This window comes from Sarcophilus harrisii, chromosome 4 (assembly GCF_902635505.1).
Source record: "Sarcophilus harrisii chromosome 4, mSarHar1.11, whole genome shotgun sequence".
Classification (NCBI taxonomy): domain Eukaryota; kingdom Metazoa; phylum Chordata; class Mammalia; order Dasyuromorphia; family Dasyuridae; genus Sarcophilus; species Sarcophilus harrisii.
This window is the reverse complement of record NC_045429.1, coordinates 140,840,721-140,865,102: the sequence shown is the minus strand read 5'-3', so window position 1 is coordinate 140,865,102 and position 24,382 is coordinate 140,840,721. Positions and strand designations below refer to the sequence as shown.

Sequence of the window (24,382 nt, the reverse complement as noted above, 5' to 3'; positions counted from 1 at the left end):
ACTGAATTAGTTAATAGGAAAATTTTGAATTTGTATTCTAAGGCTGCCATTTTATCTAAAAATTCATTAAGTTAAAATGATTAATAAGATTACTGTCAATCACATAGCACTTTTAAAAATGAAAATGAGAGAACTTTTGTTCTTTAAAATTAAAAAAAAGTTCCAAAGAATGCTGGAGTTGAAATTAACAGAGCCATTAAAACAGTTCATTAGCCTTAACTACTTAACTATATGTCATTTGTGGAGGTTTTTTAAAAAAAATATGTTTTAATAATTTTGTATTTCTTAAGGACTAAACTTTTCTTCTTTTTATCAAACTCTAAAAAAATCTGTAAATCAATTAAAATATATTTGCTGACCTGGGAATTTATATCCTTGTTTTATGAATCTTAAGAGTAGATTATATTTTAAAGCCAAAACAAAATAAAACAAAACCATAAAATTTTCAAGTTCCCCCCCCCAAAAAAAAAATCAACAACAAACCATATCAAACTCTTATCTTTGTGTTCATTTTGAAATTGTATAAACTATCTATTCATGTTAAAAGGAAGGGAAAAATTTTGGAAATGCCTTCAAGATAGCCTTTCCTTTCTTTTGTGGAAGAAAATAAGATTTCATTCTCTGTTATACCTTATTATTTATAAATTCAAAAATGTATCTGTGTTTAGGGTTTGAGTTTTCTGAGACCTGAAATTTGCAAACAGCTGACAATTTTTTTCAACAACTGATTGGTATAATTTACTTATGGAAAGCTTGAGGATTAGAATAATTTATTTGAATACCTTGCATTAATCCTTTTAGTGATGAGTTGATACTTTACCTGACCTTTCTCTCCTCTATTCACTTAAAGAGACCTCAGTTTTTTTGCTCACTTAATTTTTAAAAATTATCTGATGCATTGCATTGGTTTTTTTAAATTCAAGCAATTCACATACAACATGTATATATTTTAGGAGAAAAGCTGTTAACAGATCATATCATCTTTTTATTCTTGATTTCATCTTCACCTACTATATATTACTTGCAGGCATATATAGTCACAAGACTCTCATTCTTAATTATTACTTTCTCTTGTTTTCCTTTTCCCACTACTTTTTTAATTCCAAATTTTAAGCACCTTCTATTTGCTTTTGTGAATATATGTAGAATATGAAATTTATGGTTTGAAACAATTCAGAATTAGTTAACTAGATTAATATAAACAAGTAAAGTCTCTGAGACCTAAGCAAGAAACTGAATATAAAAGACATAAAAATCTATCTACAAAAGGCAGATGAACCCTTCTTATTATGTTAAGCTCAGGATTGGACCTCTAATTCTCTACTCATATTTGTTGCTTAAATGAGCTCAAGAGTGTGTATGGGGACATGGAAATCAGATACAGATGATTAAGTACTCAGATTACTCATAGTAAAGAATTTGGAGAAAATGAATAGAATAAAGAAAATGTGAAATCATTTTAAATGGAAGCAAAATTAAAGTTATTAAAAAACTCCACCAAGATAAACAATGTGTAGCTATTGTTTGAGTGTGCTCATCCATGCATTTCTTCTAGTGTGAGTGTACTTCTTTATGTAAAATCTGTGATTGTGTGAATGAAAATTTAGAGAATTTGTGAATTTTTGTTAGGTAGCACAAAATGTCACACAATACTTTCTACTATGCTATTATTATTTTAAATTTCATTTCTAAAAGAAACTTGTTGAGCGTGTCCAGAGTCAAAAACCTTCAGCTCTATTCTTAGGATCCATTGAATGGATCATCATTTTATAGTATTTGACTAGTTACCAATTGTGTGCTTTAGTTTTCCCAACCATAAAAGGAAAAATTATAATTTCTAACTAACTGCTTTAATTAATTAGAACTACTTTCCAAAATGAAAGTGTTTCAAAAGATCCACTCTATGTAAATATAAAGCATATGGTTACTTTAAAAGAAACCAACCCAAACAGAAAGTGCACAGTACAGGATAGGGTGTTGGCTTACAGGCTAGTCCATCATAGACACAAGTAGTTTCATTTTATGCTGCAAGTTCTCTTAAAGCATTAACACAAAATATTCATAACTTCTTTTGGTTTTAATATATATATATATATATATATATATATATATATATATATGTCCTGTGACATTCTCCTTCACACAAAATGACCACAGAATCAAGGCTTACTCTACATCCCTTTGGGATGCTATGGAATGGACAAAGATTAGATAAGAATGTCTGCTCTATATAATGATTCTTCTTTTGAAATGTTAAAAGACGAAATAGGGTAAATGTTTTGATTCTCTGCTAAAAAGATTCTCTATTAAGAATCTGATACTTAGCAAAATGTAGTTGGATTAGATATATCTTTATTTTAGTATTCATATTTCAGTTTGTGATCTAGAACATTACCTAGAATAAATGCATTTGCACCTATAAAATAATAAGGTATATGTATGTTTCTGTCTGATTAACTAATCTAATTAACTATGCAAAATAGCATGTTACTAACTTGCTTTGATTACATATTTTGTGGAACAAATGTATTTGTGCATGTCTCTTTAGGAAATAATTTCAACTTCTATTTTGACAAATTAGTGCTCTCTTGCACTTTGCACAAAATTTGCCTTTTGTGTTGCAATTGTAAAACAGAATACATGGTCTAGATCCTACCAGTATGAATGGAGTAAATGGTGCCCTGCATTTACATTAGCTCTTTTAGGTAATGAGGAAATCATTTAGTTGGTTGGAAAAGGTAAAGCACCTAGGAATCAAATATAGTAAATTATTTTGTTCTTTCAGTTAGAATCACCAAATGTATTTATTAAGTTATATAGATTATAAACAAAGTTTGATTTATGATTTTTCTGAGTGGTTGCTTTTGTAGGATAAATGTATGTGTTTAAACAATTTATTTAGAGAGGCTTTGTTATTTGTAGTTAATCCAGCAATCTACACATCAGGACTTTGAAAATCAATCCATAGAGCTGCTATGGAAATTATTTTCAGTTTAGGCAAGTTGCTTATTCTTTCTGTCCCTTAATTCAGTTTTCAACCATTAAGAATGCTTCTATAGTTTCACAAGGTAAATATACCCATAATTAATTTTAATGACTAAGGTCCCTTTAAAAATGTTTATTGTGCCTCTTTTAAGTATTCACAAAGCATGGCTACTAATGTATTGCTGTTATGGCTACCTCTTGAAACGCGGATTGTTAAACCATGTAGGCTTTAACTACATCAGGAATGATCAGCACAAACCAGAAAATAAGAATGGCTTGCTGCAATTGGGAGAGTGACTATAAAAAAAATCCAATTACAAAATTGGCACAGCAAGAAGTTGTAGTTGGAAAACATTGTAAAGATGAATTTAACTTTCGTTGTTTCTCTTTGAGGAGAAAGAAATAACTTGATATGCATTAATACATGAAAGGGATACTATCAATATTGAAGAATACTACTAAGGGCAAAGTAGAGGAAGAATGATGAATGATGACTAAGGAAGATAAATAATTAGGGCTGAGACTGGAATTTAGGGATAAGTAGCATTTTAACATGGTGGAGATGATTTTTCAAGGTATATAATAGAAATGTCTGCATGATTTAGAAGAAAGGAATGTATTGGAAAGTTATTACCAGAGTAATGAAGTGAAAAATACACATGGCAACTTTTGGTATTGATTACAGAGGAAAAAGAAGGAAGACTGGTGATAGCAAAATCAACATACAAAAGGCTGGAAGATATAAGGATCAAGCTGGGGAATATTGTGGCAAGGCTACTAGATTTAGTAGTAGATTTTAGGGTTAGGGTTAATGTCAAGACCCCTGAATATAGAAACAAAGATTAGGGTACCAAGTCTCAATGATTTGTCATGATTTCTAGAACACTTATTCTGTATTAATTGGGAGCAAAAGAAATATGAATTTTGATTATAAAAATGATATGGACAATTAAGGATTCTTCAAATTAATTTTTAATATTTGTGAGAATTTTCTTTGCCTTTAATTTTTTAGATAATTGAAGTTTGGAAAGATTTTTTTTTCTTTTTGAATTGTACTGATAGTCTACTCAGATCCTTATTTTCTATATTTGCATAGGTACACCCTATACATATAGAACTCTAAAATTCAATAGACAATCAAGATATTTCCCAATGTTCTATACATTTCCACATTATTAAAAAATCAGGACAATTAAATTTTTTTGTAAACATTCTGTTTGGCATTATTTTGATATGTATTTGTTTTGTTTCATTTTTAATTAGAAGGGCTAACCCACAATAGTCATTAGCAGCATTGGATTACAGATTTAGTGCTGGATAGAATCTTAAAAGTTATTTAGTCCTTTCCTTTTATTTTACAGATAAGAAAACAGGCCAAGAAGGTTAAGTGACTTATCATACAAGCAGTGAGTAGCAGAACCAGCGTTTGAGCCAAGGTCTTCTCACTTCAGATTGAGCACTCTTTTGTTAATAATAATAATAGCTAACATTTATGTTGTGCTTTAAGGTATACACAATTTTTATATGTTAATTCACTTTATCATCACAATAACCCTGTGAGATAGATGCTATTGTCATCTCTATTTTACAGATGAGGAAACTGAGATACATAGTGCTTAAGTAACTTGCCCAGGAATATATATCTAGTTGAGGTGAGATTACCTGTTGCCTGTACCATTTGCCTCCTTAAGTAATTTCTATTATAAAGTATTTACATGATAATGTCCAGCAAACTCTATACATGCTATGATTTTAATTTTGTCCTGCACAAAATGTATATTTTCAAAACTCATTGTATTGCTAATAATTAGATCTGAAGCACAAAAAGTTTGTGTGATGTTTGAAGATTGTTATTAAATGATATACTCTATGCATGTAGTATATAAATAAATGAAGTTTTTGATCTTCTGAGGTTGTATGGATAGTAGAAAAATATTCCGGCCTCAGAATCCAGATCACATGCTTATTTTGTGATATTAAGGAAGTCAATTAACCTGTCTATATCTAGGCAACTCTCTGAAACTATGTGTTGTAGAAAATTTACTGATCTATATTGGTAGAGCAATTTTCCTTTTGGGGTCCTAATGGGGGAGCAGGAAGATTTCCTTAAATTGATGAAATTACAGATATCCAGAATGTTTTTTTTTTGAAGAAAGACAAATTAGAAATAGACGGTTTGACTTTAAAAATATCAAAAATAATTATGGGTCAATGTAGCTCATTGAATTGGAAGTCCATATTTGTTTCTTCTGGTGGCCTGGCTACTTGAATAACAGGTTCCAGGAATAAAACAAACAATGAAGGATTATAAAGTTACTAGCCAAGGGCTATATTGATTTCTTTGTTCTTTGTTTTTGATCTTCATTAAGTAGAGTTTATAATGAAAACTGATCAAACCAAGGTTACTTTTCTTTCACAATTTCAATCTTCTTTGCTAAGAATGACAGGTCTGAGATAGTGAAATAACACAAACAAAATTATCATGTAGTATGTAGAGACATTCTTTCCTTAAAGATTTGAGGAAAATCACATATTGAATTCTGGTTCAATGTTTGGTTTATAGAATTTATTTTGTTTGTTATCAATCAGGAATGTTGCTTTCGTCAAGGGTATCCTGAGAAGATAAACTGGGAGGGAAAATATGAAATAAAGAAAGATCCAGAATCGTAGAGAAAAGTTAGCAGGCTCTTTCCTTTCACTCAGGAATATAACTAGCATGTTGTCATGTACTATGATAGTTACAGATCTTTAGAGAGTTAATTAGATTCATAGTTTTTATCCTTAACGACTTTGCACCTGTTGGATTTACAAAGAATAACTGCTTTTAAGAAACATATTTAAGCTGCTTTCCAATAAGTTAAACCTGCTTTTAAGCCATTATTGCCTATTAATGGAGCCTCAAGTTAGAGGCAGTTAAACCAGCCCAAGGTACCAATTTGATCTTAAGTGTGGTCTCACTGTCTTTATAGGTATAATTTATTGGTTAATGGCTCCATTTCCATTTCATCAACTGATATGAACACATAGGCACTGTCTTTGTCTAATTTATAGTTGTCTCAAGGATTAAATGGCATAGTAGAAAGCACAATGGACTTAGAACTTAAAAAACAATTTGGATTCTAGTCTTGTTCTTGTGTTGTGATCTTGGGCAAGTGATTGTGGCCCATTTTGTGACTTTGGGTAACTCATCTGACCATACAGAGTCTTAGTTCCCCCTCTCTGAGTTGGCTACTACTGGTATCATTATTCCTATTTCATAGATAAGTAGATTGAGGTTCACAGAGTTTAAGCATGCATGATTATTTTAGCTACTGTCAGAGATGGAAGATAATATTCATAATAATAACTGTACTGGGTTTTATGAGAAATAAATGAGATTAAGTATGCAAAGAACTTTGCAATCATTAAATATTATATGAATGGCAATTATATTATTAGCCTTACTATTAATCTGTGTTTTCCTATCACGTTTAAGTTGTTGATGGTGATTTTTTTCCTCTGTGGTCAGAGGCAATGTTTGTAGAATTAAAATTTTTTCCTATTGACTTGCTAAGGGTAATTGATCTTTTTTTCCCCTTCATAAATATAGGTTATTATTCTAGAGATTTACCAATTTTTTTTAAAACTTGCCATACTACTTGTAAATTTCAACTACAAATGAGTGCAAATTTTCATCTATAACTTTAATGTATAAATGAAGCATGCATTAACTATAATTATTTTATGAGATTACAAAAGTTTGGAAAGATTTTGATTTTCAAGGGTGGGTACAAATGAAGTCAGACTTATTGAGGTATATTTGTGGGTGTCTGTGTATGTGTACACATATATACACATACATACATATTCATATAAGTGGGGAGAGTATTCAATGTATTCTTGCACTACTAGTCCAAAGAAGTTTGTTTTTCTATACTTCAAGGATTATTACTTCTTTCTATAAGGATATTTCCATCAACAATGTCAGTTCCAAATCCTCTATGATTTAGTATATGGTATTCAAAAGTTTTTGTTGCTATAATAAGCAGCATCCTGGGAGCAAGTTAATGATGAGTCACACTAAACAGTCTATCACTGGATCTATACTTGGTAGGATATGTCAGAGTAGGGGCTCCACAGTATCCAATAAGGTCTGCATGACATAATGAGGCATCAAAGGAAGAGTTTTATGGAGGTGAAACACACTGAAGTGAAACTTTAGTTGCCTGGTCCCTCATTCTAAAGAAATATCTACTTCTTTAGATTTGGCTTCCTGAACACAATAGTATTGAAATATTTTGGTGACTGATCTTCATTTCCCTTATATTTTAATAACTCTGTCAGGAAATGAATGCAAACTTAGAAATGACAATTGAGGCAAGCATATCTTTTAAGTTCAACTGGATTCTGTGACTAAGGAGATTCTACGTTTAAGATGATTGCTGAGTTATACCAGAACCTCTGCCTTATTTCATAGCAGCCTCTAAATTTTAGGATAGTATTAACTAAGATACAATTTTTAAAAATTTCCATGTACTTAAAAAGAAGCAATCAAGTAAAAAAGAATCAAGTGAAATATAATATCATTATAAGAACGAATGGAACTCCTGACATTTAAAGCAATATTCTGCTTCATTTCTGTTTCATTATGTGAAAAGAACAGAGGATTGAAGATAAAGTTAATATGTTTTAATAACATTTTAGTGTATTTTGAGGCAGCTAGTTGACACAGTGGATAAAATGTTGGGCCTGGAGTCAGGAAGACCTGAGTTGAAATCTGGCCTCAGGTACTTATTACTTGTCTGATCCTAAGTAAATCACTTAACCCTGTTTGCTCTGGTTTTCTCATTTGTAAAACCAACTAACAGAAATGGCAAACCACTTTAGTATCTCTGTCAAGAAAACTCAAAATGGGGTCATGAAGAGTTAGCTATAACTGAAAAATGATTAAACTATCACAACCACCACTACTACCACCACATTATATTTTATGTGTGGAAAAATAATTTAAAGGGGGCAGAGTAAATGAAATTAATCTGTCACTATGTTTAAGGGAAACATAGTGAACCAAAAATAATTTATGTCTCTTGTATGTAATCCTAAGCTTTCACCTAGAAGAATAAATCTGACCCCTTGAAGCCTTAAAAATGAAACTAAGAAAGCTATATTTTCAGTTACTTTTGCCTAATACTCTGAATTCAGGATATTCCTTGGCGATAGTAACAAATATCACATGATCTGTTCTAACAACAATAATAATATGTTGAAGGCATATTGGCTGCTTGACATAAAGAGACAATTTTTTAAAAAAGGTAAAAATCATAGAGGCTCTGCTCTCATAAAGTGTACAGTCCATTAAAAGCATACAACATAGTGGACAGAGATGACAACGACATAGAGATACAGAAATAATATAGTTGGAAAGTTCACTTAGGTGGCGCAGTGGATAGAGTGCTGGAAGGAAGTACTTATTAAGAAGACTTATCTTTCTATTTGCCTCAGTTTCCTTAACTGCAAAATGAGCTGGAGAAGAAAATGACAAACCATTCCATTGTGTTTGCCAAGAAAACTCCAAATGGTGTCATGAAGAGGTGGATATGACTGAAATGATTGAACAATAAAAATTTTGAAGAGTACATTTATTATTCCAGGGGTCCACAAAGATCAGGAAAGGCACCTGACCTAGTATAATAACTAGTGGTTATTAATTTATTTATTAGAGTATATTAATTTATATATTGGAGGTGAGGAAGAAGGATTTTTCTAAGTCTGCCTGAGTGAAAAAAAAAAGAGGCAGGATGTAACTATGTATCAATTTGACAGCAACATATAAAGTACAAAAAATAAAGAGGGAAGGAAACAAGTTTTTATTAAGTGCCTACTACGTTCCAGACACTGTGACAAACATTTTAAGGGAAGGAGATAAGAATTGATATAATACCTACTGTGTGCCAAACATTTAAAATACTCTTTTGATCCTTATAATCACTTGTGAAATAGGTGATTTTATTATCCTCATTTTATGGTGGAGGAAACTAAGGCAAACAGAGTTTAAGTGACTTGTTTAGGGTCACAGAACTAAATGAGTGTCTGAGGCCAGATTTAAGCTCAAGTTTTCCTGACTGCAGGGTCAGTATCCCTTGGGTCACCAGATACCTCTACAAAATGTTCACTTATTTGATGCTCACAAAACACTGGGAGGTAAATGTTATTATTATTCCCACAAACCACCAAGTTAAGAACTATTATTTTGTTTTTGTATTCACATTGCCCAGTAATAGTATAGTAGTGTCTTCTAAAATGAGCATTAAATAAATGTTTAATTGAATTAGTTCCAAATGGACACCAGAGGACAGGTCAGGGCTCAGGATGGAAACAAGATAGGGAATAAGAACCCTTTCTGAAGCAGGCAAAACAAGCAAATGGAAAGGAGTTTAGCGAGAAATAGACTAGGGGACAATAAAAGCAGATAAAGATGTCTGGGGTGATGTTATAGGAATAATAAAGAGAGGGTTAAGGCATAGACTGAAAGAAACAACCAGCATCTCTCCTAAGCGGTCAAGAATCTCTTTGTGAATTATTGCCTTTTAACTTGTGGTTTTAGGTAAAGTATAGCCAGTCCTATATTTTGAGAAGGAAGATTATCTCTGCTTTAAAGTGTGATCTGGAGCCTTTTACAATAATGTTACTGATTCCCTTGTCCCAGAGATATTCTGAACCATAATATGAAAATGGCATTACATCCTAAGAGCTCATAGATTTACTACATCCTTCTGGTGTAACTTTGGGCAGGTTAGATTTAGAGTTGTAGATAACTTTAAATATAAATTTAAAGATAATTTTATTTTATTTTGTAGAAGTGGAGTCCAGAGGAAAAGTGATTTGGTTAAGGTAACATAGAGATTAAGTGAGAACTAGAACTACAACCCACATCTTCTGATTTCTAATCCAATGCCTTTTTTTACCTTGAAATTTGACCTCATTAATCTCTCCAGGTCTCAGTTTTTTTCATCTGTAAAATCAGGGATTTAAACTACTTAAAATCTCTATGGTTCCTTCCATATAGAGTTTCCTATGTTCATTTGACCTAGTATTCAAGGTTATTGGAGTGCAATTCCTTTTCTTAGTGTAGAATGGGAGAAACCATGATTTTATGCTTTCTCAGGGTCTTTAATAATACATACATCATAATACCTAACAAAATATAGGTTATAAAGTCTTCTTTATACTTTAAGAAGTTATAGTAGAGTTACTTGCATTATGGAGTCATTCTACATTTCCTCTGAGGTAGGTAAGCAAACTTTTTCTCATGGCAGCAATCACAAATTTGAAGGTCAGTCCCAATCAGGCTTATGTTTGGATGGATAACAGAATGTGGGAGGACTCATGCTTAGTATTATTTCCATGATAAGGAGAGTATATGGGACTACAGGAACTCCTGCTAGTATAAACTCAGGAATACTTGAAGTTGGATTCCAGTTCACTCTATTCTTTTTTATTGCCTCCAGGAACTGATTGGTCTTTTCACTTTCAGTTTTCAATACCATCACTCTTTATTTTTTGACCTTGTGCAGAAGTAGAAGTTTCTTATCAAGAATATTAGATTTGAAGTTAGAGGGTTTGGGCTTAAATGTCAAATCTTCCACTAAGAATCCTAGGTTTAGAACCTCAAGAAGCCTTAAAGTTGGTGTAATTGCAGCTCATTAATTTGGTAGCTAGTGAAATTGTGTCCTAGAGAGATTGACCATACAAGTAGATAATCATTTATAAGCATTTACTATATGCCAGATACCATGGGTTAACAGAACTGGAGCTCAAACACAGGTCTGGTGACACTAAGTCCTTATAATCTTTTCCATTATACCAAACTATCTTTTATTATACCACACTTCGTGGATCACCTTTTTGGTCATGTAAAAGTTATTTCATCTCTCTGGATCTACTGTAATTTTCTCATCTGTAAAATGAGTGTTGGATCAGAAGATTTGAAAGTTCCCATAAAACATTCTAATAGTCTATTATTCTATGTAGAAATTCATGATTAAATAATCTATGGCCTGTATCTGAAGCTTTGGGCTCACTTAAACTGAGAACAATCTTGAAAATTCCTCAAAACTATTCCTTGGGTCATATACTCATCCAGAGTTTCCCCTGAGAACATCAGAATTTAGAATGTATAAAAGGGACCATCAGCTCTCATGCAAACTTAGTATTTATAATACTAGCTTTGGTGATTTCCTCTACCATACCCTTATCTCTTTTATAAAAGAACTTATTCTTAGAGAGTCCTGCAACTTTTTTTCTTCTGGTTAGTTTCACCTTACCTACATAGTATCCATGACTTGCATTACAAGCAAAAGGCATAGGTCCATTTATCCTCCTCCAAATTTTGGCTAACTGCTATGTCCATTTATTTTCCTCTTTGAGTCTTTATGTAGTGATGGTTCTTTTGTCACTGAATCACTGTCAGTTTATCTGTGTATTTAACATTACTTCCTTTTCTTATGAAAAAAAAAAAAAAGAAAGCTCTGGACTTCCTTGTGGACTTGTGGATGCCCAATGCTCTCTACAGGGATTTCACTTAGTCCATATATTTATGTAGCTCTTCTTTGATTTTCTCTGTCCAATTTCCTTTTTAATTTGAGTCATTGTCAGTACAAAGAACTTATGGCTGGGGGGTAATTGAAAACTTAAGAAAAGAAGAATATTCACATTTTGTCTAGGGAATTCACAGCTGAGGAGACAGGGAAGTGGCTTCCCTGTTTCTCTCTAGTCATGCTTGAACATATATATTTTCAATGATTTCTTGGTACTTTATATATAAATATCATTTATTTGATTTTCATACCAACAATGTACTGTAGTGACACTAAGTGTCACTATCCAGTTTTATACATGAAAGAATATGCGACTTGCCCAAGATCATTCAGCCATTACTTGATCTTCTGCTTCCAAATGCATTGCTTTTTCTATTAAAAATGCTTCCTCAATCTACTTTCCAATTTTCTAAAGGAAAAGAATGTGGGATTGTAGGGTAAAAATAACAAGGGAATTTATTAATTATAAAATCTTATGGTAATAATTTAGTGAATCTCAGAGTTGGAAAAACCTTATCCAGTTTAAATTTTATAGAAGCAAGAATCTACCCTCTGAACTTTTATTGTTTTAGTCTTTAAGTTGGAATAATAATACTTTTTCTTCTTTTCTCACAGAGTTATTGTGAGTGTTCAGATAGAAAATTTCCTACTAAAACAATAAAACATAATATAAATTATTATTATCATATTTTATATTCTTGACTTTTTGCATATTGTTTTCTGCAAAAAGAACTCTGCTCATCTTAAGTCACAGCCAAATAACTTTTAAGTCAGCTGAGTTTTTTGGTTCTAGAATTGTTCATTTGTTTTGGATTTTTTCCGGCCTATGTGCAGGACGGGGCATTGGCACAGCAGATGAGGGAGGATTATTTGGCCTGCATTGTTCCAGCAGTTGTTTCTTACGATCCAGTTTTCACCTTCATCGTTCTTGAATGAGCTCAGTGAGCTTGAAATATGTCAAATATGCATAACCAGTTTTTCCTCTTTATGTTACCTCTTCCTTTTTCTGACTTCCTTCAACTTTAGCTCTTCCTCTCTTCTCATACCACCTCCTATTGGAGGAACAATATGTGGGAAAGTTATATTGCTCATTAGAAGCACAATGGATAAAACATTGGTGGACTCATTGTAGTAAGAATAGTACAGAAAGTCTCCCTTTCTGTCTCTCCTTTCCTTTTTACAATCATTCCTTCCTTCCCTCTCTTCTTTTCCCCTTCTCTTCCATTTCTCTTTCCTTGCCTTTTCTTTTTTCTCTCTTCCTCATTTTTTTCTTTCTGCTCTCCCCTTCTATTTCTTTTCTCTCTTTCCTTTTTTCTTCCTTATTTTCCTTTCTTTCTTCTTTCTCCTTTCCTTTATTTAGTTTCTTTGTTGTATTTGGAATCCTCCATGAATACTACACTTAAAATAGATTAGAGGCTTGCATTTAGAAATGATTTTCTTTTGTGCATTCAATCTTATTTAAAATGTCTAGAATTAAAAAAAAAACACTTACATCACCGTTATCTCTCACTCTCCATATTGAGTTGTCCTTGAGACATAGAAAAATAGTTATATAAAATATATGATAGAGAAATCTTGCTGAAGTAGTCTTCATTGTTAGCGGTCTTTCACTTCTCTGCTGCTATTGTTTCAGTTAGTTTTTCTGTCAAGTCCAATTCTTTGTGACCTCATTTGGGATTTTCTGGGCAAAAATACTGGAATGGCTTGCCTTTTCTTTTTTATGCACAATTTACAGATAAGAAAACTGAGGCAAATAGGGTTAAGTGACTTACCCAGGATCACATAGCTGATAAATATCTGAGGCCATATTTGAACTTAGGAAGATGAGTCTTTTTGACCTCAGGCCTAGCACTCTATCCATTTTACCACCTAGGAGTTATGTTTAATTATCTCTGCTCTAGTACCTTCACTATTTTCTGTTATTCAGAATTCAAATTTTGGTAGTCTTTTTCACTTAAATAGTTATTGTCATTGTGCATATTGGTATTTTGCTATACTTATTAATTGCATATCAGTTTATACATTTCTTTCCAAATGTCTATTAATTTCTCATGATTTTTTTAACTTAAAGATAATCTTTCATCATGTTCATGTAATGTTTTTCAACCATTCCCAATTGATGGACATTCAGTTTGTTTGTTTGGGGTTATTTAGAAGTCTTGTTCATAAGTCCTTTTCTCATAGGTATATATTTTCAGAGTAATATTCATATAACATTTTGACACCTCCACTTAATAATTTTGCACATATGCACATTTATTATTCTTTAGTTCAATGTCACATTTTCCTGTCATAATTAAGGATTTAAATCTGTTTTCTAGTCAAACCTCTTTCCAAACAGATGTGGTGTCAGAAATTATAAGTGTCTCCTCATTGGTTTCTTATTGTCACTACACTTTTTTTTCTTCCCACCTCTTGGTTTCCCTGATCATTAGCCTTTCCAGTATATAGGGAACAGAAGAAGAAGAAAAGAGTGAAACTCAAATCAGTCAACTATGTTGCTGATTAGGAGCTCAGAAACAAATTTAAAATTATTTGCTGAAAGAGGTTTCTTTTTAGGCTATTCCATGTCCCATTATTCTTGCTCCCCATTAGCTCAGAAAATCAACACTTGGCTGTGTCTTTTGGTGGAGACTTTTTTTTAAGGAAGCAGAAATTTCTAAAAATTTAATGAAAACATTAATCTCTGGTTGATGTTGTCATGTTCAGAGGACTTCTGGCAGGGTGCTTGGAGCCAAATATGAATAACACATCTCTTTCTATTAGCCTTTTAGTTGATGAATTAGTCAAATTTGACATTCATTTGTCATGATTTTTTTTTTTAAAAAAAGATGACTTTCATTCAGTCATCTTTGTGTGTGACTGACAGAAATGGTTTTGTTTGCTCGTTATGGTTTAGTGAAACCATATAGTGCTCAATTTTTATACTAAAAAGGCATAGCGCTAGTATTTCCTTTCAAAATTGAGGGAAAACTTATATGGATATTATACTGAAGAATTATAGATTTCTGAAGGGAATTCAGAGCTGTCAATTTTGTTCATTAGCCGAGTATCCAAAGGTGTTTCCTTTGAGCAATAAAACATTTTCAGTTTTGAAATTCTGAGGATAGTTTTCCAGAGATTCTTCTCTTCACACAGTGACTTTACTAGCTCTCAATTTGCAAGGGTTTCCCTTAATAAATATTAAGTAAAAAGGTCAATTTTGAACAAAATTTCATAGATTTTCTCCACCCTCCTTTGCTTCTCTTTCCTCCTCTTTACCATGCAGCCCTGGCTTTAGGTTTGCTAGACTGGAGAGGAATAAAAATTTTATTCAGTGGCTTATCTGATTGGGTTTTGGGGAGGTAAATAATCTATACTTCTGGCAGAACATGAAAGAAAGAAGCAGCAATAACTCTGCCACCCCCTAGAAACTGTTTGATATGAGTATTATGGAAATTTGTAACATCTGGTTTTTAGAGTTTGTCTCATCCTAAGACAGGCTCCCCATTTACTCAGACCCATAGAGCAAGTCATTCTTTCACCAAGTAGATTGAGATTGAATTTCTTTTTATATCTTAGTTTCCACACCTTTAAGATTAGGTTCTTATCTTTTTCTCTTTAGGTTCTTCTATCTTATATGAGAAAAGATCATTGATTTGTGGAGAAATGGCAACCTAGTCTCTATTGATGAACCACAAGCTCTGTAGTTAGCTTTGTCTTAGTCAGCAGAGGAAGGAGTCTAGTAAATAGAATGTTAGACCTTAGAGTGATTTTAGAAATGATATGTGTTTTTTTTTTTTTTTTTTTTTTTTTTAGTTTAAAATAAAAGCTAGATTGAGAGAAATGAAGTTATGTGTTTGGTAATTAATTGTAAAACTAGGAATAGAAGCTAGGCAAATTGATTCCTAGATCTAAGTTCTTTCTAGCACATCATTATTTTAATCAACGATTTCCATGAATAATTAGATGCATGCTTATAGTTGGTGGTGCAGTGCATAGAACACTGGACTGGAGTCAAGAAATCCTGAGTTGAAATCTGGCTTCAGACACTTCCTAGCTATGTGACACCAGACAAATTAGTAAACCTCTGTTCACCTCAGTTTCTTCAACTGTAAAATGGGGATAGCAGCTATCTTTCAGACTCAAATGAGATAATATTTGTAATAACAACAATAGCAACATTAATAAAAACAATCCAAAAACTAAACTAGTACTTGGTAAGGTATCTGGCACATCATAGCTAAATAATATTTATTCCCATAAAAGGCTTAAATGATGAGCTAAAACTGTCAATAAGAGCTGAAACCATAGGGATCAATGTCCTTCACTCAAATCTAAAAATATTAACTATGCAAGTGTTCTGGGAAGAAGACCGCTTCAAAACAGTTGAATTGAAAATAATGTTTAAGAGATTTTGTTGATTGTAAGTTTAATGTGAATCATAAAGTAATTTATAAGAAAATTAATGCTTCATTAAGAGAGGCAGAGTGTCCAGAACAAGGGAGAAACTAGCCTCACTGTACTATGCCCTGGTCATACCACATATAGATGGAACATTGTATTTACTTCTGGTCATCTCATTTAAATGATCAATCTGGAACTTGTCCAGAGAAGGAAAACCAACGTGGTGAAGGGTCTTCATTATGTCATTTTAGGAATGCTTTGATTTATTTTTGATGTTTAGTCAGGAGAAGGAAAGACTCAAAAAACATGATGGCTACTTTCAGGTATTAAAAGGACTACCATGTGAAAGAGAGATTAAATTATTATGCAACTTTTATAACTGAGGCACTGTGTTAAGTGCTAAGAGAGGGAGAAAGATAAATAAGATATAATCTCTGTACTTAAAGAACTTATAACACAACTAGGGTACACTAAAGTTTACACAGAAGTAATCATTTAATAAAATATAGACTGTGATAAGAATCATAAGAAAAATACAAAGTGTTCAGAATAAGGAGAGATCACTCTTAGGCAGGAAATTAGGGAGAATTTCATGTAGGAGATCACATTTCAGCTATGATTTAAAATATAGATAGATATATAATCAGGGTCTTATTCTGATTTTGCCTCATTTATATCTCAGAAAAACGTCCAATTCTACACTTTCTGAAACACAGCAACCTCTATAGACTCCAAAAACATTAAGCCCATGTATTTAAATAGTCACAGCAACTTTCTACTAGTATGAATTATGCTAGGAAATAAACCTTAAAAATAGTTTAAAATTGATAGTTTGGGGAATAGTACCAAGCTGAGAAAAGGGAAGGTAGTGGATAGCAGAGAATGTATAAGAATATGGACTGAAAAACCAGCAGTCTCACTGGAACATTTAAAAAAATGTAAAGAAACCATATTTGAGGTTGCCAACTTGAAAGCATAAGTCATTCATGATAGATTAAATAAAAAATGTCAGATTTACCTGCAGTAAGGAAAGTAGGAACAAAGTTTCCAAGGAATCAAGATTTTATGGATTTTATCTGAATGGAAAATGTAATGTACAGCTATGAAGAAAATGTTTTTAGCAACATTTTTGGGGACTGTTTTGGAAAACTAGGACTGAAAAGAAATGCTAGATTTGAGAATGGGTATATGAGTGAAGGATTGTTGGGGCTTTGGACAGAAAACACAAGGGAGGGATATGGCAAAATCCCCAAAGGAATAGAGGGAAAGGCAAAGTATTTACAAATGAGAAAGTAATTCTTTTTATTTTAGGATGATGTTATTTACAAAATTATAATATAGGGTTATAGAGTATTAGGAGATAGCCAAAATTACCCTAAGAGATGATAATCAATGTTTTAGTTTCTGCCTCAGATTTAAAAAGGTGACAATGAGGGAAAAAGTGTCAAATTTCTATTTGAGAAATCCAAAAGAGACTTGAAATAATTATACTGGGCTTGTCTTGGTACATTATCAATTAGTTGAAAAATTAAGGAGGGATTTTTTTTTAAAGGAAAACATCCAGGGTTACCATAACAAGGGGAACCCATGTCCAGGCCTAGGATTTGGGGTTATCCTATGAATAGATTGGTTTTTAATTTCTTTTTATATCTTATTTTCCGTACCTATGAAATGAAGTTAAAATGCTAACTCCTTCTGATCAAAGAACTAAGAGGAGAATGGTTTTTTGAAATACAAGATTGTAAACCATGAGTTGAATGGTTAGAATAGTTGAATGAATAGACAATGGATGCGGCGACCTTGAGAATTCTTTTTTGGTGTCATTCAAAGCTCAATAAGTTGATGTTCCTCTTGTGACCCTAAGAGATAATATCCATTTCAATTTGATAAATATGAACGAACTTAGATTAAATGTATTTATATTCAGAAAGGTAATGGTAGTGTATGTAACAACCAATGTGTGTATGGCTTCATTCTGTCAATATAGTTTTGACACTTTTTGAGCAAAACACTCTCCTGCAATTAAAAAGCTTTCAAAGTCTCTACAAAATATAAACATTTAATAAATAGTGAAAAGAATCATTGAGTACTGAAAATATTATTCTTGAATTAATAATTTAATGGAGTTTCTTGGTAACATTATGTTCCAAAAACAAATTGCTACCTAGAAAATGAGAAGATCCTCTCATAATTGAGGACCACCTTTGATTATTGTATTAGAAATCTATAGAATAGAATAAAGAAATCTTGAAATATACTTAGAAACCAAGAGCATATGTAAATATGGAAATCATGCTAATATGAAAATTCTGAATTTCTTGGATCAAATTTAAAGTATAATAAAGCAAGTCTGTTAATTTGAATTGATAAACTTTAATCAGAAATGTGTTTTTTTTCTTTTCCCTTCTCTGGGAAAATAGAACAATATTACTGAAATAAATATAGAAATCTTTGACAAGATGTGTTATTATATTAATGCATATATTAGTATTTATGTATGCATATATTAGTGTTTATGTATATTTAACTCCCCATTTTTTTTATTTAAAAATAATATTATAGTTTATATGTTTGAATAAAAATTGTCTAATCCACAATCTTTTCTATATGCATACTACTTTTTTTTTTTTTTTTTGCGCACTACTTTTGAGAGTTAGTCCATGTTGGTACCAGCACGGAAAGGGTGACTTTTTAATTAGCCACATGTCAGGAACTTTTCTGATTACAAGGATTTCCCATGGACTTTTGAAAGAGTAAAAAGTATTGATTTTTTAAAATCACAATTTTATAAGTTAAATATTTTAAATAATTTGATTAGTATTATCATGTTTGAACATTATCACAGGATCACAGATTTGGAGCTGGAAGAGATTTTAGAAATTATCTAATCTAATCCCTTCATTTTACATTTGAGGAACAGAAACTCCAAAAAGTTAATTGGGCTATTCAAAATCACAGAGGTAGATAAATAGAATTTGAAGTAGAGTTTCTAAATTTAAATCCAGTATGGCCACTCTAATCTTCTTTCCTTAAGTAGCAACTTTAATTCAGAGACAGAAAAAGTAGCTTAACATTTATTACTGTCTGACTGTAATTTACCTTACTGTGATAGTCTGACCACAGTATCAACTTTGTATAATGTTTGAATAATGATTTTGCTAGCAACTATGTATACAGAATAGCTTTAATTGATTAGAACCACAAAACTAATAGAAATTTAGAGCTGGAAGCTCACTAGAGGTAATCCCTGACATTTGTTCATTTGATAGATGAAAAATCAGATTAAGTTTTTTGACATTCAAATTTATCTTATGATAACAGGACTTTTAATTTATAGCACTCTAATTTAACACTAATTCAACTTCTCCAAATTCCAGATGTTTCAATTGTTTCCTGCTATGCTTTGGCCCTATCTAAGAGCCTGATGTAGACTAGAATTAGAATTTGTTTCTAATCATTCTGAATTAATTGTGAATTTCTGTGAAAAATCTAAAAGTCTATTAGAAGCTGGTTTCTCTCTCTCTCTCTCTCTCTCTTTCTCTCTCTCTCTCTCTCTCTCTCTCTCTCTCTCTCTCTCTCTCTCTCTCTCTTACCATGAGTGAAGATCCATTTAATATATTCTGGTGCAGAGAATCAGCTTTCCTAGCAGGTTCCTAATAAACAATTTTCCCTCAAGGTTAATATAATAGGCAAACACTTTTTGCTGCAGCAGAAGGTAAGAGCTAATGAAAGATTAGCTTACATTATGATTCATTATTTCAAAATGTCATAATAAGGTGGATTTGTCATGGGCTTTTTTCTTCTTTCCATTCTTTAGAAAATGAAGATTTTGCTTTCATAATGTCAGGTGATTCACACCGTGCTTGTTTTTCAGGCCAAGTTCAGACAACCGGCGCCAGGGTAGAGAAAGATTGACCAATGCTGGTGACAAGGGAACTCTGGCTATGGAATCCACCAAGGAGACTCGCTACTGTGCAGTGTGCAATGATTATGCTTCAGGCTACCATTATGGTGTCTGGTCCTGTGAGGGCTGTAAGGCCTTCTTCAAAAGAAGCATTCAAGGTAATAGTGTGTTGAAAACAATTAATCAAAATGTTTATTCCCCAGAGAAAAATGTTGTAACATAAACTGAGTTCATTTAACATATGCATTCATAGTTTGTGGGATCAACTTGAATTTTTTTTTTTAAGATGGAGTATACTGCAAGTTGTATCTCTGTCCTCAGAACTTGAAGCATGTTTGCTGAATTGAACTAAAAGTGAATATTGGGGAATGATAAGGCTCATAGCATCATAGATTTAAAACTGGGAGCAACTTTATGGGTCACCTAATCCAAGAGCTTTTTAATTAGCTTATATTGCTCCTCAAAGAACAAGGGAAAAAAGAACTAGCTGATATTAGGATAGGTTTTATTGAGTTCTTTAGCATGTAGACATTTCATATCTTTAAAAATTTTTTGTTGATGCCTTTTGTTTTTGTATCATAATCATATCCAAATTTATCCTTCCATTCCTTGCTCTGAGCCCACTGAGCCTTCTCTTATAACCAAGAAAACTCTCTTAAGAGCAGAATCCAATTAGCCCAATGGATCTGTCTAATGGCATACATAGCATTTCTTCTCTGCAGTCCTATTACAATTTAAAATTTTATGATTTTGTTCATTTTAGAAAACTACCAGCTCATGGCTGGTGCCTTCAAGAGGAAGCTATCATTAGTGTTAAATAACAGTTGATAAGTGTTCCCTGGTAAAATTTATCTTCTCTTCCTGCTCATTTCTTTCCCCAAATACTATCTCTTAAGTCAGCTGGCTTTTGTTTATATCCAATAAGGATGACTACCTTCTCTGTTTTGGGGGTTGGGAGATTGCTTTGGGAGTTTATTTACATTTTATCTCTCAAAAGTCAATGATTGCATTAAAAAGAATTTTTTGAGAGAGATCCTAAGAAGTTCTTGGTTAACTAAGTCCATTGATTCAGAATTTTTGAAGTCCTTATTGCCTAAGTTTTTGAGACAATATCCCTCCATTTAACCTTGTCTCTTGGGTACCTTAGGCTTGATAAATCTCATGAAGAGCCAACACCTATTAAATTATTTGGAGATGCATATGGAGCTGGTCTTTACTGGTTAGATGTTAATGCTTTTCATTGCTTGAAATAATTTGGAAGATGGGAGATAGTACCCATGTTCCATTTTCTCTTGCATTGTCAGCATTGCAATTTTGAACAACTAATACTAGTTTTCATAGAGTTATCAGAAAGTTCAGTCTGGTCCAGTTTTAAAAGCATTTTGTATAACACTTATGCTTTCAAACATTCTTTATAACATGTTATAATTATGTGACTTCTAATTGGCTTTTTTGCAGTGGTATTTCTGTAAAACTGATGACATTCTAAAAATTCTAATCTCTATTTTTAAAATGTTTGCAAGCAGAGACTGGTCTCCAGCAGTTAATGGTGACAGATCTGATTTTTTAAAAAATATTAAGATATGGGGGGTTGTGTACCTGTTTATCTTATCTTTTTCTAGGTAATGACTTCTGTCTGTTTTTTTTTTTTTTGTGATTTCATTTTATTTCTAATCTGATCAAATCTTAATTATCAGTATTTCAGTCAATCAGATAACATAAGATAGTGGAATGAATTGTGATGCCTAGAAACTAACCCTAGAAGTTGGAAGATCTGGGTTCTAGGCCAAGCTCTTTCTCTTTCCATTAAGTAGTTCTAAAATCTTTGATAATTTGCTTAACTTCCTGAACCTTTTTTCCCCTTTTCCCCTAAATTTAGACTATTGATCTAGATGAACTCAAAAGCTTTCTTAGATGCAAAGTTATAAGATTCTAAATATTTAGAATGCCTACTTATGTGTTATGCTAGATTTTTCTGAAGAGTCAAAAATACTGGATCTGTGCTGCAGAGAAATTCATCTAAGTACAGTGACAAAAATACCCTTTTATGGTATAATTATACAACAACACAATGCAAAATTAAGTGCCAATTCTCATTAAAACTAACAACTATACTAGAGAAACTCAAAAGGAAAAGGTGGACAATTAGACTTTTAAACAAAAATTAGAATACTGTGTATATGTTAGATGTTTATTGGAATAACAATTAAAAATATTCTCTTATATTGTCCACTTCTTACTTTAATAGATAGTATTTAGGTTTCACACAATATACTATTGAATCTGATGCTTCCTATAATAAGCATTTAGCCTACAAAAGAGAAAACCAAAACACATTCCATGGTGAAACAGTAGAAGAAAAATGAGCCTGTCTTGTCTATTTGTTTTCTATCTATAGAATTTATTTGCTAGTATGATTTACAATTCAATTCTAGATGCTACCTAGTATATCTCCCTTATTTTATGCTGGTTGATTATTCTGGAGATTTTGGGCAGGATTTTGCTGGATAACTACATATAAATGCAGTGTTTATAGAACCACTGAAGTCTCAGATACTTTTTGTAAAGCTAATTAGACTTGTAAATTAGGGGAAATATAATTCCTAGAAATCATTATTTTTATAATCCTTATAAATTATTGTTGGGATTTAGATATTAAAATAGCTCTTGACTACTTGTGCTTTGCTTTATTGCAACTCATCTAAGGGATGACAGAGAATGATTTATATTATTTTTATTTTTAATTCTATTAAGATTATTATATATTATACTTGTAAAGTTTGCAAAGTACTTTCACCACAATGATATATTGAAAATAAAGAATGAATTGATCAATAGTCTGGAAGGGACACATAGAATTATAGAAGGAAGAAAATAAAATTTAAAGATCAATTATTCTAAAAGCCTTATTTTGTAGATTTGTTGAGTAAAACAAAGATATATATATATATATATATATATATATATATATATATGATGTACTTTACAAACTTTAAAACACTATAAAATGGTAATTATTATTTTAAATGAATCTGCTACATATTTAGGTAGAATGTGAAAATAAAGAGTCATCTCTGAATTAAATATTATCTGACTTAGAACAATGTGCAACATTGCCCCCTCCATCTTAATTATATTTTGGGGATTTAGATAGATGTGTTTGTGAATCTGAAGGGGGACTCTAGGCTGAGTCATAAAGGTTTTGCTTCTCACATTGTTATCCTAAACTTGATAATTTTTCATTGAAAAACTTTATGGGAAAAAGAAAAAGCCTTTGCCTCTTTGTCAGTTATGCTGCCGCCCCTCCCCCTCTCAACAAGGCAGAGGAAAAAATGAAAAATCAGAGATGCAGGTGGAGAATGTTGAAGACACTATGGGTATTGTAATTTTACCCATTGCTTGTTAAGAGAAAATTTCTGTCTCCTTATTATAATGCAGTGAATCTTTTAACGAAGGGAGAGTGCACTTGATGGGAAAACATCCATATTTGAATCGACTTTTGCTTCTTAGAAATAAATATCAAACTTCTGCAAATCTATTTACTCAAGAACTTGTGGAACAGACTCCAATTGAGCGTATCTTGTTTTAAAAATAAACTAAGATTGCCACATATAGACAGAGATGGCTTCAACACATTAGAAGTCACAGATATTAGGGACCTAGACTCTGTAAAGATGTATGTTTGCAAGTAGAGTCTGGAACAGTTTAAAGATCAGGCTTTGATATAATGGCCAGTTTGCTTTTCTCCCTATAGCAATTATGAGTGATAGTGTCTGGGATAAGTGGCAAGACAGTGTTCTTGGCTAACAAATTTATTTGACTTCTTTATGATAAAAATGTCTCTCCCTAGCCCAATATGTATACAATATACTGTCTATTTCCATATAACTAGAAAAACCCATATATAAATGTATATATAGGTATGATACTTACACACACACACACCACACACACAATATTTTTTATTCATGGCTTCAGTATTCTCCACATTTAGCCTGGTGCCCTTTTCCCCTCACCTATTATACCTTTTGTTGCTGTATGTTGATTATGCAAAGCCTAGGGCACACCCTTTTGTTATAAAGTAGATTGGTAGATATTAAAGAGTACAAGCACTTGTCAGGCTTTCTTTCTATGCAATAAAAATAATTAAAAGAGCATTAAAACTGGTAGAACTTTGGATAGAAAGTAGAAAATAGCTATGGGTGGTTATTATTCAGTTGTTCAGTTATGTGATTCTTCTTGACCTCATGATCCAAGTGTCCATGGGATTTTCTCTGCAAAGATACTGGAGTAGTTTCCATTTCCTTCTCCAGTGGATCATTTTTTGTCGGAATTCTCCATCACAAACTTGCTCTCTTAGATATCCTTGCATGGCATAGTTCATGTTTTCATTGAGTTATATAGGCGCCTGTGCTATTCAAGGCAATGATTTAGCAGAAATGGTGGTATATATTTGGAATCCTTTCTGTGGAAGATTGAGACTGTGGTTCTACTTAAGTTCTGGAGTTCTAAGCTGCAATATGGTTTAAGC

At 32.1% G+C, this 24,382-nt stretch overlaps 1 protein-coding gene across 3 annotated transcripts in view; it reads left to right on the top strand.

Annotated features, from left to right (window-relative positions):
• ESR1 (estrogen receptor 1) overlaps nucleotides 1-24,382 on the top strand; it is a 345,878-nt gene that overhangs the window by 6,586 nt on the left and 314,910 nt on the right. For 2 of the 3 annotated variants that reach the window (XM_031937618.1, XM_023503274.2), the window contains exon 3: nucleotides 19,822-20,015. In XM_031937618.1, the coding sequence (XP_031793478.1) occupies nucleotides 19,822-20,015 (194 nt within the window). The remainder of the gene's footprint in view (nucleotides 1-19,821; nucleotides 20,016-24,382) is intronic. The other variant, XM_031937617.1, reaches the window with a different exon arrangement.